This window comes from Notolepis coatsorum (assembly GCF_963971535.1).
Source record: "Notolepis coatsorum genome assembly, chromosome: 2".
In the NCBI taxonomy this organism is placed as follows: Eukaryota; Metazoa; Chordata; class Actinopteri; order Aulopiformes; family Paralepididae; genus Notolepis; species Notolepis coatsorum.
The window spans coordinates 189,160,583-189,177,259 of NC_140166.1; the positions used below are offsets into that span (position 1 = coordinate 189,160,583).

General features: G+C 42.0%; 1 protein-coding gene across 4 annotated transcripts in view; it reads left to right on the forward strand.

Annotated features, from left to right (window-relative positions):
• Positions 1-5,192: 5,192 nt before the first annotated feature.
• tcf3b (transcription factor 3b) overlaps positions 5,193-16,677 on the forward strand; it is a 56,633-nt gene continuing 45,148 nt past the window's right edge. For 2 of the 4 annotated variants that reach the window (XM_084308873.1, XM_084308874.1), the window contains exons 1-3: positions 5,193-5,636; positions 8,784-8,883; positions 12,068-12,149. In XM_084308873.1, coding sequence (XP_084164999.1) covers positions 8,806-8,883; positions 12,068-12,149 — 160 coding nt within the window. In that variant the 5' untranslated portion in view covers positions 5,193-5,636; positions 8,784-8,805. The remainder of the gene's footprint in view (positions 5,637-8,783; positions 8,884-12,067; positions 12,150-16,677) is intronic. The other 2 variants (XM_084308875.1, XM_084308876.1) reach the window with 2 other exon arrangements.

Here is a 16,677-nt window from a genome sequence, read left to right on the forward strand (position 1 = left end):
ATCACTCACTCTACCCTCCAGAAATGTTGTTTGACGTCTGATAAGTTGGAGTTTTGTCCGAGTTTGTGATGTTTTCTGCCAGGTGGGCCGTAATAGGGGAGAAGTAGCTTGACGGGAGTCCGTTTATCAGGAGCACAGAGAAAACACAACAGATAGATTCCCCACGTCTCCTCCCCTTCAGCACAGACAGACTCGAAGCACGGGCACTCAGCCAACACTATCAATCTATCTGCTCCTACCCCCAGCCTCCAGCTCTCGTCGGACGACTACGCAAAGCTATTATGCCTTTAAATACACGTGTTGTTGGTCAAAATCAGCATTGCTGTTTCTCCGTTAATGACACTCTCGCAAGTGATTGTCATAAAACCCTGTAACAAGTTGAAGTGTCTGGGAGGGGCCTGTTTGAGGAAAGGACTGTCGTTCTTGGCCTAGTTTTCTTGTCTGATCACAAACATAACGCACCTCTGCCCTTCCCCCACCCAAAACCTAAGCCTCTACCATTACAGGCAATTGGTTGTGAGGGGACTCAATATGGAAGGAGGTGAGCAGCTTGCCTCACCGCTGAGCTGTGTGTGTGTGTGTGTGTATATATGTCTATGCACGCGTATGTGTGTATGTATGTGTGTGTGTGTGTGTGTGTGTGTGTGTGTGTGTGTGTGTGTGTGTGTGTGTGTGTGTGTGTGTGTGTGTGTGTGTGTGTGTGTGTGTGCGTATGTGTGCGTTTATGTGCTTGTGTCTATGTGATATAACCAGGTGATGTGGTTTGGCTTGCATGACATAGCTTACTATAGACGAAACAGGATGACACGGAGGGCTCAATATGTATGAAATATAGAGAATACTGAGACAGGTAGCTCCCATGAAACCCAACCATGAGACTACAGGAGATGTTTGCTGTAGGTGTACAACCCTATCTGTTCCAGGGAAGAGAATATTGCATAATGCATCCTTGTTGTGCAATGAACATAATATAATGCTGCATCCCCATCCCTTTTTGCCCTCTGTGCAGTCTAATAAAAACATTGATTGTGGGGGTTGGGCTAGCCAACATGTAGGATTAAATAATTAGTACACATTAGTACACTGTTATTACTTGTGTGAATTTATGTGATTCTAAGGATATGTACACAGATAAATATTTCATTAATATGCACAAGTATATGACCGATTAGCACCAATGTGCCAAACATATGCTAATTTTCCATGTGCATCTGTCGTTAATTACAGATATGAAGCTTGGGGAATGGCTTGAAGGAAAGCAATGGGGGCATATGTGTGGCCTCCCTCTCTCCATAGTTTTCATAGACTGTCCATTGTACTGTCAGTGTATTTTGAGATTATCGGGTGACGTGTTTTTTTTTTTTTTTGTGTTCGTTCCTGGATAATGAAGCTGTGAGTTTTAAGGTTACCATGTGGCAGGGTACCCATAGCCCATGTGGGTAGCGGCCTTGTATTAACATGTACATCTGTTCTGCTTTCATATCCTTTACATCCCCCCCCCCCCCCCCCATTTTCCCATCTTAATTTTGTATTTTCGACAATTAAACAAACAAACAAGCTACACATGGGCCTCTCTACCTCTCAGCATGGGCTTTTGGCACCAAGGGTCTTTCTGCAACAGTTGAATGACAATACTAACAATACTAAACTCCCTGCCGTGCTCAGCTTGATACAAAATCTCACTTTAACCAAATTGTGGTGTGCAAGACACGTGCTGTAGCTAGTATAAACACTACTGATGTCCAAGTGGCGGGGGGACGCACGTCGCCAAACAGTCAATTTCGTCCCTCAATTCCCTTTTTCGCCATCGAACCTAAAATGTGCCATCGAACTCTGCTTTACCATTCACTGGCTTTCCATGTTCCTTTCGTCGACGAAACTCGATTTTTTTTTTTTTCTTCCTTTGCCGCCCCCTCCCTCCTTTCAGTCTGGCTGCCCTTGTACATGCTCTCCATGTCAGACCCAGCTGTTACTACAAACTACTTGGAGGGCTTACAAGCCTCATTGCTAATACTGACAACAGCACTATTCTTACTCAAGGCCTAACGTCTACTGGAAAAAGAGAGTGGGACACATTTTTCCTCTTTTTCTTCTAGAAATTCATTTTCCCCCAAACAGATGTTTCCATCTGCTAGAATCTAATCTTCTGATTAATACATCCCTTACTGGAAGGATTCCAAAAAGGTGTCAGATAAATACCTTCAAGATTCCCTTTCTTTGATAGCTGTGATATATTCTCTGATGCCATCGCTGCCCCCCCCCCTTTTTTTTGTTACTCAGTGTGTGTGTGTGTGTGTCTGTGTGTGCACACGCTGGTGCGTGTGTGTGTGTGTGTGCGCGCGCGTGTGTGTGTGGTGTTTGTAAAGGTATTTATGGGCCATATGTGTGTTTGTTCCAAGCAGTAACCCCATCACATTCCAAAGATGGTCCACGAGACTAATTAATGTTCTGTGCTGAGGCTTTTTCTACACCCAAGGGACTCCCATCTGATTATTTACTTACATGTTATTGACAGCCGATCCCTCTCCCCTCTCAGTAACCTCTCAGAATAGACAGACTGATTGGAAAATGGTTTATGATAATGCACCGTAGTTATACAGAATTAGCATTTATTGCAGTTATTCTTTCATTTACACCAGCAGAGGCAAAAGTCTATATGTTCTTGTTACTTGGTGGCTTGGATGAGTTTTGCTGGTACAGTGGTTGCTATACCCATTGATATAGTAAGTAAATATTTATTCACACCTTTTCAATACATTCAAGCAACAAAGTGCTTCACAAATTCTAAGATCAGAATAAAAAAAAGTTTAATTAAGAGAAGATTGGGTAGGCTTAGGCCCCTCATAAGTATTCTTCTTCTGTGTTGATGTTTCATTTAAATGTAACTGTGATGTGTGTACACAACACCCTGATTAAGATTATTCTAACAATGATTTTCAAGCTAGCCATTTCCCCCCAATTTTACATTGTTGTTTTCATTTTATTTGACTTGTTAGAGTAGACAGGAATCAGAATGGTTTCCCTACCTCCATTCCTTATCGACAAAGTTTGCCTTCTGGTTAACAAAGATATAGCCGTCTGAGACCCACATAGGATTTTCTATTGGCCAAGTAGTTATGTTACTTCAAGTCAGCCAAATCATGTAGAGAAGTGAATTTATGAATAAAAAGACAGAATATATAAATGTTTTATAATGGGTAATGGCACAAAGTTATTCCAGTGCAAAGTGTACCATCATTTAATGCTATGGTTAATATATCCCCCCCCCCCCCCCCTCCAAGCACATGACAGTAGCCTGGCAATATTATTGGCAGTACAACTAATGATCATCAAGTATGCCCTCCCTAACTGGTAGTCTCTCTTTCTCTCCCTCTCCCTCGCTGCAGCCTCTTCCTCTCTCTCCCCTCCCCCCACATTCATGCTCTCTGTTATGATCCTCTACTCTGTGATCCCATACTCTCTCATTTCCCTCCTCTCCGCTCTGCTGTGGAGCAGGAACAGTTACTGGGGATACCTTGGTTTTATGGTTCTGGACTTTTTTTTTTGTTCTTTTTATTTTTTATTTTACCCCCCCCCCCCCTGCAAACGCTATGCGCTCGTTGCCAAATTGAAATACACGTGGTTGCACTGAAACATCGACTCAATGACGATTTATAATAAGACACAATATACTGTAGTGTATTGTGCAATCATTTCAATTAATTTACAGTAATGTATGTCTTATTCAACAGGGCGTTTTAAGGAGAACATTAGGCTGGCTGGGTTAGGGAACCCCAGAGATACTGGTCTCAAGCATGTTATGATTCCCTGTTATGAGTCCTGAAAGCTTCTAAAAATATCACATCAGATGTCAAAGCTATATAAATGTGGCTGTTGGAAACAATTTTTTTTGTAACTGTGATAACATGATTTGTGATGTTTGAAATGTTGCACCATTTGTTTTCTTGCTTTGGTACGAAACACAACAACTCAAGCATGCATGGACAAAAAGTCCTTTAGGATGTCACATTTACCCAATAGAATCTTAAAGGATTTTAAAAGATATATATTTTAATTCAAATGACTATACAAATAAAATATTTCTTTCATTCCAGTTGGATCCGATTGGATCGTATTGCCCATTGGATATTCATTTTGTACCATGATAATCCTATTGGACTTTAAAAGTTTTAAAGAAATTGAGAAGACCGACTTTTCTATTTGCTCAATCAGACCTTCCAATATATTTAAAGCACAACTAAATATATTAGTTAAACCAATTGTAGTCTATCATTTATATGTTTGGGAATAGGAATGCAATAGTGTGTTTGAGTCTTGACTCATCGCCTCTGCTTCTGTGTTATTATTATTATTACTACTACATATATATATGATCTATGTCACATAACTAACAGCAGAGGATCTGAATAAAGTGTATATGTTATTTGAAAATACCTGTAACAGTTTAAGTTTATTTGGATCCCCATTAGCCACAGCAGTGCTATTCTGGGGTCCATACAAATACAGTTAGTCATACAGACAAATTAAAAATAACAATACATACTCATAATCAATTCATAATACAATACAGCATAATATACAATTGAGCTTTTTCATACATTATCATCTACGTATTAATTAAACAAGAACCTGTGGCCTTACAGTTACAGGCCCATGTATTTATATGATACAAATCTGAATACAAGTCCTTTCATTGCCAAAAACTGTTGACATTGACTTACATTACAATCATCATTTAAACACATTTTAAATATAATTCAGAGTAGACTACAGTTGTGTAGTAATAAGATAATAATCCTCGCACAGCCTTGTGTTGGGCACACGTATCATAAAAACACAAGGCGGTCACACCAACCAAAGCTATAAAATGATGTCAGAGGGTATAGTGAAGCCCCCCTCAGCCAGCCTCCTTGTGCACACAGGGAAAGCAAGCGTCAAAAAAGGGGAGGGTCGAACTTGCATTTGCGATCATTCACTGGCTCTCACATCTGCCACTAAAGTATGCGTGCTTTTCCATTGGCCTTGCTCCTTTGGATTTATCGTTCCATCTCGTCAAGCTGCTGTGTAATCGCAGCTAACTTTCTTAGAATAACCTTCCGCTGGACGGCATAGTACACAAGAGCTCTTTGATATTGAGGAGTGTAGTGCGAACAGGGAACACCGAGAATACATATCGGACTATTACATCGATTTTAATCTTTGCCGTTATTCAAAGCATATTTTCCCTCTGTCCGCATGTCTCTCCGAGGCGTTTGAAATCGGACACCGCTGGCTTTGAGGCCCTCACTTTACCGCGGAGGGATACGTCGTTGCGTCTGACAATGTGGACGGAGGTGGTTGTGAAGATGTCTACTAGAAGAATGAAATCATCTCAATTGTAACAACGAAAAGGAAGACGCGAGATTAGTAACTATAATAGTGTTGTTTGTACACAGACTTGTTACCTTGTAGCACACACGTGGGGCGCTGTATGAAAAGCAGATTTAGCAGAGCGAAAGAAGGAAGACATCCACGGTGATCCAATGCGTTTCACGCACTGAGGTCGAAATTCTCTTGAAGTTTTATGTTTTTTCCCCTGCGAGTCTCTTGCCTTTCTTTCTTTTTACTGTTGGATACCAGACATTTGAAGAGGAAAGGTAACCTATTTATTTTTACTATGTCTTGGAGATACGTGCATGCATGTGGTTACGTTTTTATTAGGATTAATTGTGACCCCCTTTGCGATTTAGAAACGTTTTGGGAATGTGTGGTTAAAGCGGGGGATGTAAGTTTTGTGTCTGGTTTGAGGTGCCCACTGTGTGATGGTCTCCGCACCGACCAGCAAATTACTCCTTTGTTCCTAAAAAAGTCTCCACTATAAATGTTAGCTCCCCATAACAAGCCTCACTTTGATTTTGATTTTGCCTTTTGTGTCTTCACAATTCCCTCAGCTATCTCGTCAATTTATGCAAGTGTGAAATCTTTTAGGGCTCAGTTATTGTTGATGAGGATTTTAAACTTTCAGCCTGTAGGCTACATTTCTTTTCCCCATCACAGAACAAGGAGAAACTAACTTTTGTCTTTTTTTTTAAATACCCCTCGGGAGCCCTTTAAACGTGCCTTTATGGAAGTGACTGGTCCACAGGCTAGACTTACTTATTTTATTGCACATTTGGCAGGAAATTCCTGATGCCCCCCCCCCCCACCATCTCCTCTGCTGAACTCCCTCATAATGCACAACTTGAACCCTGAAATTTGAAAGGAAAATACCAATTGTTGGCTAAGTGTGAAGCACTGCCATGGATGTGTCATCCCTCATCATTTGTTCTTACACATGATGCCTTTTCAAGAGTAAGAGATATGGTTAGGTCTGGTTTGGTTAGGTCCCTGTTTAAAATTAATTTCAGAATAGTAGTTTTAACACTGAAGTCCTTTTTGAATGGGTTAGTTGTCAGCATTAGCCCATGGCCTGGATTTAGCCTCTGGCTAGATCATCTAGGTATGTTTACACCCTGGCGTAGGCTAGATGTTGACATTCATTAACTCTTGGACACAAAGTGAAATGTTTTTTTTAATGGGCACAATAAACAACGAGTTGGGCACATTTGGAAAAGTGTTTTGAGTCAATTTACCTTTGTCAGTTGAGCTAGGTTCGAAGCCACTTGTGTGTTTGGTGAACCAACTGTTGATTTTCTTTTCATATACTCCAGATTGTTATTCCCACTAATAACAATTGAAGAAACTCATTACATTGTAATTTATTTAACTACTGTTATATTTTATGATGGGTATATATCACACATGAATCTAAGCCACCCCCTCCCCCTAAGAATTGAACTGTGCTTGTAAATTTTTAAGTCTTTATTGTCAGCACGTTGCTACACTAGTAATTACAGGTTTGTTAGATAGATATAAGGTCAAGTTGATGTGACCCATGACTTGTGTTTGAAGAGCATGGTTACATTCTTGTTGTTGTTGTTTTTGCTATAGACAGACATGCATGGTTTTAGATGCATGCTTGTTTGATTTGCATTATGAACTGAATTGTGTGAATTGTGAAGTTTAATTGAAAAGCATCTCTTGAGCCCACCAGTTTGTTTCTCCTCTGGAGGTAGAACCTAATTTATGGAAGATGACCTGCCTTCTCTGCCTTGTATGGGGTGACAAAGACCCCTAATCTGCTTCCTCCAAGTATTGATCCAACCAACAGTAGCCCAAGATGCCATTTTGTCACTATAAGCTATAGTATACTCTATACTCTACACTCTGCCCTGTCAGATAGTCCAAATATTCTAGAACGGTAGCTAAATTTGACTGGTTTGTTAAGCCTGTTTTATTTTCCTTTTATTGGCCACTTTATCCAAAGTGTTTGAAAGACAATGTAAGGCTTGTGCCTTTGCATATTTACATTTGTGGCTATGTTTTGTGTTTGCTCAGTCCCTTTCCTTGTCTCAAGGTTAGATTACTTCAGCTAGGTTTCATTCGCTAAAGCTAAACTACCCCTGTTGGCCTCTCCTGAAATGGCACAGTGTGATTTTCATACATGTAGAAAACCAGATTTTAGGCCTCTCGTGCCTTTTTGTCTTTTGTCATCTTCTAAGTATTATATCTAAGGGGATGCTCAAGTCAGAAGATACCTTCTGTGGTCATCTGAATCACCCTTACTTCTTTGTGTTTACTTTATCTTAAAACGAGATTTGTTTTAAGCCCTTCATAGGTTCTTAGATTACAACAACAAAACGCACTTTTGCTAGATTACAAAAGAGCCCTTTTAAAGCAGCACACCACCTGTTGGTGTCTGGGTGCCTCTTTTCCTCTCCTCACTCCCATCAGCGTCAGTTCTCTCTGTGAGGCGGGCAAAGCCACTGTTCAGCATCTCAGAGGTGCCTCGGGCTTCCGTTGGAATGCAAAACACAGGGTAAATCCAGTATTCATGCTCGCTGTGTCATTTGACAAGGTTCCTTCTGAGTTGACATATGGTAATTTGGTAATGACATGTTTGCATACAGCCATTAACTCTGCCTTTCACCCCCTGTTTCCTTGGGCTAACAATAGTCCCAATTATGTCTGTAATTGTAAATGTATTACACTCTCTTTCATGTAGGGTATGAATGATCACCGCATGCTTGTGTGATTTGCTAGGGCTACGTGAAGAGGGACACATTCCAAGTGATTACTTGGTAGTGATGTGACTTAAAGGCACTAAGGCAGCATATTCATCACTACATGTCAGCAGCTTTTTCTGCTGGATGGAAAAGCAGTGTCTGAGACTCTTGAGTGAAATTAGCATTTCTCAGTAGATGTGCCCAAAGGAGTCAATAGTTTTATTTTCATAGTCAATAGTTTTATTTTCATAGTCAATAGTTTTATGTTGTGTATTTTCAAAGTACGTTTACAGTTTGGTTTCTATGTGTCTGCAGCATGATAATAATTATGTTCAGGCTGAGCAGTAAAAATAATTATTGTTGATGTTCACACAGCAACTTAAATGGATATGCTATTCTAACTTCGAATTGAACAGCCAGACACAAAATTGTTATTTTTGGAAAATATGGTTTTACGAGGCTGACATAGCCAAGTGTTCATAGCTGATTTTAATTTTTTAAATAGGTGTTGGAAAAACTAGCTCACATTGTCATCTTAATGTTCATTGGTTCTTAAGTGACGTAACAAAACAGTGGTAGTTCTAAATTGTGCAATTTCTCCCCCCCCCCTTTTTTTAGAGCCACATTTAATGTGTGTTTTTTTGTATTAGTTTTAGTCTGGTGCCATTAAAAGTCAGTATCTGCAAATCTCTCTCATAGGGTTTATTAGAGACTGAGGGGCATGAACGAGCAGAAGCAGCAAAGAATGGCTGCAGTGGGAACAGACAAGGAACTCAACGACCTCCTGGATTTCAGTGCGGTAAGAGAGTGGGTTAGGGATGTGAGTGTACTGGGAGTGGGAGGGAGGGGAGAGAGTGGGTTAGGGGTGTGAGTGTACTGGGAGGGAGGGGGGGGAGAGAGTGGGGTAGTGGTGTGAGTGTACTGGGAGGGAGGGGAGAGAGTGGGGTAGGGGTGTGAGTGTACTGTGAGGGAGGGGAGAGAGTGGGTTAGGGATGTGAGTGTATTGGGAGAGTGGGGTAGTGGTGTGAGTGTACTGGGAGGGAGGGGAGAGAGTGGGGTAGGGGTGTGAGTACTGGGAGGGAGGGGAGAGGCGAGAGGGTGGGGTAGTGGTGTGAGTACTGGGAGGGAGGGGAGAGAGTGGGGTGGGGGTGTGAGTACTGGGAGGGAGGCGAGAGAGTGGGGTGTTGGGAGAGTGGGACAGGGGTGAGTATTGAGGGAGGGGAGAGACTGGGGTAGGGGTGAGTCAGTGTATTGGGAGGGAGTGGGGTAGGGCTGAGTCAGTGTATTGGGAGGGAGGGGAGAGAGTGGAGTAGGGGTGTGGGTGGTAGTTGGCGGGACAGGAGGGTTGGGTATCGTTTAGATTTTAACGGTTCCAATTCTGCTTATCGAATGCGGTTCTTATCTAATCTCGGTTCCGAATACTTATGGAGGAGGGGGAAAAATTATAGTAAGAACAAAAATGTGCCTACCTTTATTCTTAGCATAGGCTATAATCAGTAAATTGTCAACCTCATGAAGGTATCTTTTTATTTTTTGTGAAGCTCAGCCAAATTTACACACATTTGCTGTGGTCAGCCATGGTCCATGCTTTGCTGACGTGACCAGTGGTGTAACACTAGGTCCCAGTAACAGGTCCTGGCAGTTGATTGCATTTGCAACTTTTTACAACGTGGCAAAATGCTCAATGCAGTTAACTTGTATGGGGAGCGTGGCAAAAATATGCTGTAGAGTTTCTTATGGAATGCACAGTTCTTTTAAAATGTGGTACTTGGAACCGGTTCTCGATACCCAACCCTACGGGACAGTGAGGTGCGGGTGGCAGTCAGAAGGGACAGTGAGGTGCGGGTGGCAGTCAGAAGGGACCGTGAGGTGCGGGTGGCAGTCAGAAGGGACAGTGAGGTGCGGGTGGCAGTCAGAAGGGACAGTGAGGTGCGGGTGGCAGTCAGAAGGGACAGTGAGGTGTGGGTGGCAGTCAGAAGGGACAGTGAGGTGCAGGTGGCAGTCAGAAGGAACAGTGAGGTAGGGGTGCGGGTGGCAGTCAGAAGGGACAGTCGGGTAGGGGTGCGGTGGCAGTCAGAAGGGACAGTGAGGTGCGGGTGGCAGTCAGAAGGGACAGTCAGGTAGGGGTGCGGGTGGCAGTCAGAAGGGACAGTGAGGTGCGGGTGGCAATCAGAAGGGACAGTCAGGTAGGGGTGCGGGTGGCAGTCAGAAGGGACAGAGTAGGGTAGAGGTGTGGGTGGCAGTCGGAAGGAGAGAGAGAGAAAGTTGTGTAGTGGTGTGAGTGGCAGTCGGGTAGCGGTCTGAATCTTGAGGTGGGTGGGGGTTACTGGGTGAAGGCGGCATATAGTTGGTCTAGTAGTGGGTTTCGTTTCAGTTCTATTTTATTTTGTTTCAACAATAGACATGGCCACCCTATATATTTTGCATGCTTCGCCTCCTGCTCAGTAGGAGTAGCTTTTTGCCTTTATTGGTGTCCTATTTGAAATAGATCAAAGCATGTGGGTAAAATATAGGTTTAAAGAAACACTTCCTTCCTGTCCTGTACATTCATTCCACAGCAGGCACCTCCTACTACTGGGAAATTGTCTCTCACTGTTAAAAAACATTCATCACTATTGTTCACCCAAATTACACAAGGCTTTATCAAAAAAAGAGACAGGCTACAGAAGTAATGTTGTGACAGCAGATCGTGGGCAAACACTTGAGTTCCAGAACCAAATTTCCACCCACAATCTAGATTCTGATACACGTTTTGAGCTGAACTCAATTTTTGATTTATTCTAGGGAGATGCATTTCTTTGATATGTGTGGTCTGTAGGTTTTTATTTATTTATTTTTATTCTGCTCTGCTTTTTTCAAAACAAACCTAATTTGATGGCTGATTATCACTGAGATGCTTCTCTAGTATTTCTCCAGACTCTCTGGAGTGGTTTTGAGTTTTATCCACTGCCTGGCTTTTATTTACCTGTGTTAGCTTGTTTTGGAGCCATTTTTGTTGAGTGCACTGATATCATGGGCCCGATGGAGCAGAGGACAGGCTATACCATAATGTTTTCTTCTCTCTGAATAAACAATAGCCGGGCAAGAGTCAATAATCTGTTGTGGATAATTACTATATGGATACGTGTTATTTATTGGGGACAAAAAGGTAATTCTGGAGCATGAATCCTAATGAAGGAAACGTTTGTCAACCGATCGTCCCGCGGGGTTTCTTTACAGTTGATTATGGTATTTACTGCATTGCTTGCGTCATTGAAGCTTTATGATGTGTAAGATCAGGGAATAGAAATTAATTTAAATGGATTGTTTGGGTATGGAATGGATAATCTCACGGCTTTTGTTAGTTCTGTTAATGTAGCCCTGTTCATTTCTATGCGAGAGATTCCTCATATGATAAGAATTTGAGTTCCATTTGTATTCGGGATATCCTTGATGAATTAAAACATGTTTCAGATATTTACACAGGAAGTATAAACCCCCTAAAAAACACAGGTCTACAAAACGAATCACTTAAAAAAATGGAATCCAAACCAAGCCACGCTAATCGGATACATCCTGAATGTTGGTGTTGACGTCACCAGGGTTGGCATTGCATGATGTGGTGGTTGAACTGACCCAGATTAGGAAAAGGTTGGCGCAGCGAGGTTAGGGTTACGTTCATGTCACCACCAGTGATTAGACATTAAACCACACCGTAGCCTATGTGTCTGTCCCACAACTTCTTAGAAGATCTACACTAGGTTATAGGGTTTCAACTGTGAAAATGTTTTTTTTTAATATATAGAAATATAGGTATATATACTTTTAGGCTGTGTTTTTCCATAGTGGAATCTCGCAAATAAAATAACAAAACACACGTCATATGAATCACATGAAAGAAACAGAAAAAAGACTAAAGTATGTGATCTCACTTGTTGTTGGTGTGATTGTGTTGTGTGAAGTGTGCCATCCTACATTTTGTTACTGTTTCCCTTCTCTTGTAGATGTTCGCACCTCCAGTTCCCAACGGGAAGAACAGACAAACGACACTGGCGTCGACGCTCGCTCAGTCAATCTGTGGGTCAGGTAAGATTCCCCTTCAACCCAGAACCTACACACATTATAGGGATGCCCCGACATTACTTTACTGTTTAGCTACTGAATTAGCCTAAACCTCTGGGTATTACCGCCATATATTATAGAGTAATATTCTTGTCCCGCTAAAAGTAGTATTGTTTATTTAGTTTATTTCATCAGTTTATTGTGGTTTTGCTTTTTTTTTGGTAGATTTTTATTAACACTGCTGTATTCTGTTGCTACATCACTTCTGTGGTTGACGTTGATTGACAAGGCTGTATTCTGTTGCTACATTATGTTTTTGGTTTATGTTTGTTGAAGGGGCTGTATTCTGTTGCTACAGTTGCATATTCTTCACTGCAACATAAGAATCTACTAAACGTATGCCAAGAGAGCCATGCATATTAAGAAATGCATCAGGTGGAAATGGCCTACATTCAGCATATTTTCATCTTTTATAGCTGGTTGGAATTGTCTGAATCTTGGCAATGAAAATGTATGAAATTTGTCTGCTCAGGAAGTAATATCTTTATTTGACCTTGGCAGGGTTCTTTAGGAAAGCATTTGTATATTCACTGTCCAGAGAGCTGGTTCTTTTGACGGGAGTTCTCTTTTGTGGACATGCAACAGCTTGCTCCTTGCCTGCCTGTGTGGTAGTCACCCCCCCCCCCATCCCTTGTTAAATCCCCAGTCTCCATTCAGTTATAATGAGTCATACGGACTAAAGCTTTAGGCCACTTTCAAATATCTTCTTTGAACACCATGTAACTGGATTACACTTAATTTTAGAAGCTTAGGGAAAAAATCTGGACTGTATATTGAAATTGACAAGACCTGATAATATTTATGTCGCGCACGGTTTTCACACGTCTAGTAGGTCAAAGTATTTTTATATATATATATATATATATATATATATATATATATATTTAGTCACAGCATTAAATGCATTTTATAGTTTTTGTAATTTTTGTAGAATCTGGTTCTCACCGTTTGCTATTTTGAAGCCCAAAATGGCTGGCACCCCCACCCCCAGAACACCTGAAGCCTCTGAGCGAGCGATTTCCCCTCTTCCTGAATGTTATTAGTAAGTCGTGTTCCTCTGCTTCCCTGTCACCCTGCCAACCTGCCGTGTGAAATCGAGTCACACTCCCCAGCGTTTCCCCAGAGTGAGAACTCAGCCACTGAGGAACAAAGGCAAAAGAAGGGGGCTTATGGACTTGAAACGGCTCCCCCACCCCGAAGTGTAAAAAACACTCCTCCCCCAACACAGCGCCAGGGCTCTTCCCCCCACTGATCTGCAGGAAATGGCTTGAGCCTGCGAGACAATGCCCCTCACCCCCCCCACCCCCCCCTGGCTCACAGCCTCTTAAACTGGCCCAGCATGGAGCGAGTGGCCAGAGAGTGGGGAGAGAGCTCCCCTGAATAGAGGGAGCAAGCTGCAGAAGGCAGGATTCTGTTTGTTTCTATTAGAGCAGGCAATTACTTAGCAGTGAGGAGTTAATTTCTGCCCCCTCCCGAGTCCCAAAGTGTGCCCCTTGGTCATTGACACCCATTTGAATGTGATACTATTTCAAGCTGTCACATTTAACTTTCAGAGAACTCCAGGTACCCTCTAATAGCACAGGGGAGCACCAAAGTGCTAACATCCACAAATTCCATGCCAGGAATTTCTTAGTAGATCTTGTATCATGTTATCACAGGCATACAGTAGTACTCTTTCCATGTAGGTAGTGAAGAGGCGGATGCTCCAATGGTGCTGCGCATAATTTTTTTTGTTGTTTCGCGGCTGGTTTTATCAACGTGATCTGTCGTCCTAATTATCGCAAATAACAATAGTCGCAATGATTTGCTTTGCACGGCTGTATTTATAGGGTTGAATTTGTCATCATGCCACGATCCCATTTAATCATATCGGGGGGGGGGGCAGCGATTGATAGCTGATAGATAGATGAACAAATGACAACGAGAGACGCAGCATCTATATGACGTCACCTTGGCGGCTTGTGTACTGGGGGACCCAGCAGCGCGGGAACGGCCTAGTGGCCCACCAGACCACCTCTATTCATCAACACAAAAGTGCTCAGAGGGGTGCTAATTGCATTAGGCGTCCCCCCCCCTCCTCCACAGTGGCCCGAGCTTGGGGGAGAGGATAGGAGAGGAGGGGTGTTTGGGGGTCCAGGAGTTGGATACGAGAGACGGAGAGCCAGGGTATGTGTGGTGGGAGCAGGACAAGCCCCCCCTGTCACCTCTGACCTCTGGCAACGTCACCCCCCCCCCCCCCCAACACACATACACACACACGGAGGATACGACAGGCCCACTTCCCCCTGATCATAACAAACATTACAAGTTTACACAATCTCTTTCTCTCTCTCTCTTGCCCACACAGACATGCAGATAATATTTTGCAGTTACTATTTTACCGTTGGTGGACAGCAGAGTATATTTTGTCCCTAGTATTACACTGTGTAATTGTATGTGAAAAGCCGAAGCTTTAAGTCGGAAGACACAGGGAGGATTCTGGCTGCCCTCTTAAAGCAAATTAGATGTTTTCCAAGCTTTCAGCTGTGAGGAGGCTTTGTGGCTCAGAAGATGAATAATTTTTTTTCTGGGGGTCTGGCTGTGGCTCAAAAGTATTTTGTCATGCCTTGTATCATTCACTAGAGGTTCATTCACACTAGCCTTGCTATCATCTGGATGAATGACGTCCATTTTGGCTCTGCTACCAGAGAGCTCATTCTCTTGTGCTTTTTACTACACTTAACAGTTTGTCAGCCCCATACCTTTTACAACTGTAGCATGGGAGGCCATGTGTGCACCATGCATTAAATTGAACTGAGAATGCATATTAGCAACGTTAGCTACACATGGAAGTTGATGGAACATGCTTCTGGGGTACAGTTAACTGCTTAAAGGATGGGTTCACTTTTAAACATTTTTAACCCAGGCCCCATTTAAACACGATGTTGATTAGTACAAGCCATCATTTCACTGATGGCTTTAGTAATGAGAAACAGAGCACCGTGCTGCATCCTCTCACCAGGCTCCGCTCCCAAGTGTTTTCAAAAACCATGATGCATGTCCTTTTCCAGGATGAGTTTCATTGGCCTGTTGTGCAAGGTTTGTCCCGCATAGAAAATGTCACGGCGGCTGCCTCCGTCGATTCCTGGGTAGAGCCATATGAAATCCGTTTTATTATTTTCCAAATTCCATTTTATTTTTTCCCAAATTCCGTTTTTTCCGTTTTAATATTGCAGAATTCTGTATTTTGCTTTTTACGCTCATTTTACCATCAGAAATTGTGTCTAATAAGTGGGAATGAATAAATGTCCACAATTCAATAAGATATAACAGTCTTTTTTAATGTTTTTAAGTGCTGCAACTCAGAAACACAGTTCAATTTTACACAATATTTTTCAATTAATATTGTGACAAAATAAAAATACATATTTCAAGTGTAAACAATAGATACAGCTAGCTACTACTGACATTATCACAATGACAACGTCAGTAACCTAGCTATATCTATTATATTGTGATGAAATATAGTAATGCATAATTTAGGCACCTTTAGTTTAGTTTATTTCGATTATAAAGGACGGTGTATAATGACAATCGTTTGCATTAAACAAATGGATGGGTGCACTAGATTTAGCAAGAAGCTATCATTTCCATCTATAGTCCTATGTACTGTAACGTTTCATAGCTATTTAAGTTTATTTAGATTGTAAAGGGCAGTGTATAATGACAATCGTTTGCATTAAACAAATGGATGAGTGCACCAGATTTAGCAAGAAGCTATAATTTCCATCTATAGTCCTATGTACTGTAACGTTTCATAGCTATTTAAGTTTATTTAGATTATAAAGGGCAGTGTATAATGACAATCGTTTGCATTAAACAAATGGATGGGTGCACCAGATTTAGCTAGAACTTCTAGAAGCTATCATTTCCATCTATAGTGTTTTGGGAAGCACGGTGTTTCCCCTTTCGAGACCAAATGATCATCGCACGTATTTTTGCGGGTCCAATCACAGTATGTTGACAATATTTACAAAACAACTTATCGCCGGAGGCATAAAAATCATTCGGATACTGCTCTGCTCTGAATTTAGGGTTTAGTGTGGTATTTCGTAGCTTTTTGGATGCTGTTAATACCGGAGCAGCTACACGCTTGTGTTGTTGTGAAGCAGTGTGGAAGTGACGCGCGCGGTGTAACACGCTTTAGCGTCCCGGTCATGTTTGCTTTGCACCAAACGTTCCACCGTTATCCCGAAAACGGAATTACAGTCCAAATTATGGCAAATTCTGCAATATTCCACGTTTAACAGGTAATTCCATTTTTATTGCTCAATTCCGCGATTCCGTCCGCGATTCCGTGATCGCGGATTTCATATGGCTCTATTCCTGGGCCTCGATGTCGGCAAAAACTATAACTATATAATCGTTGCACAACTCCACCACTGTGTCTTTGATTTGAAAAAAAAAATGCAATGACCGTAGTAGTCCAGCGCAGCGCTGCAGCTTCATCCGA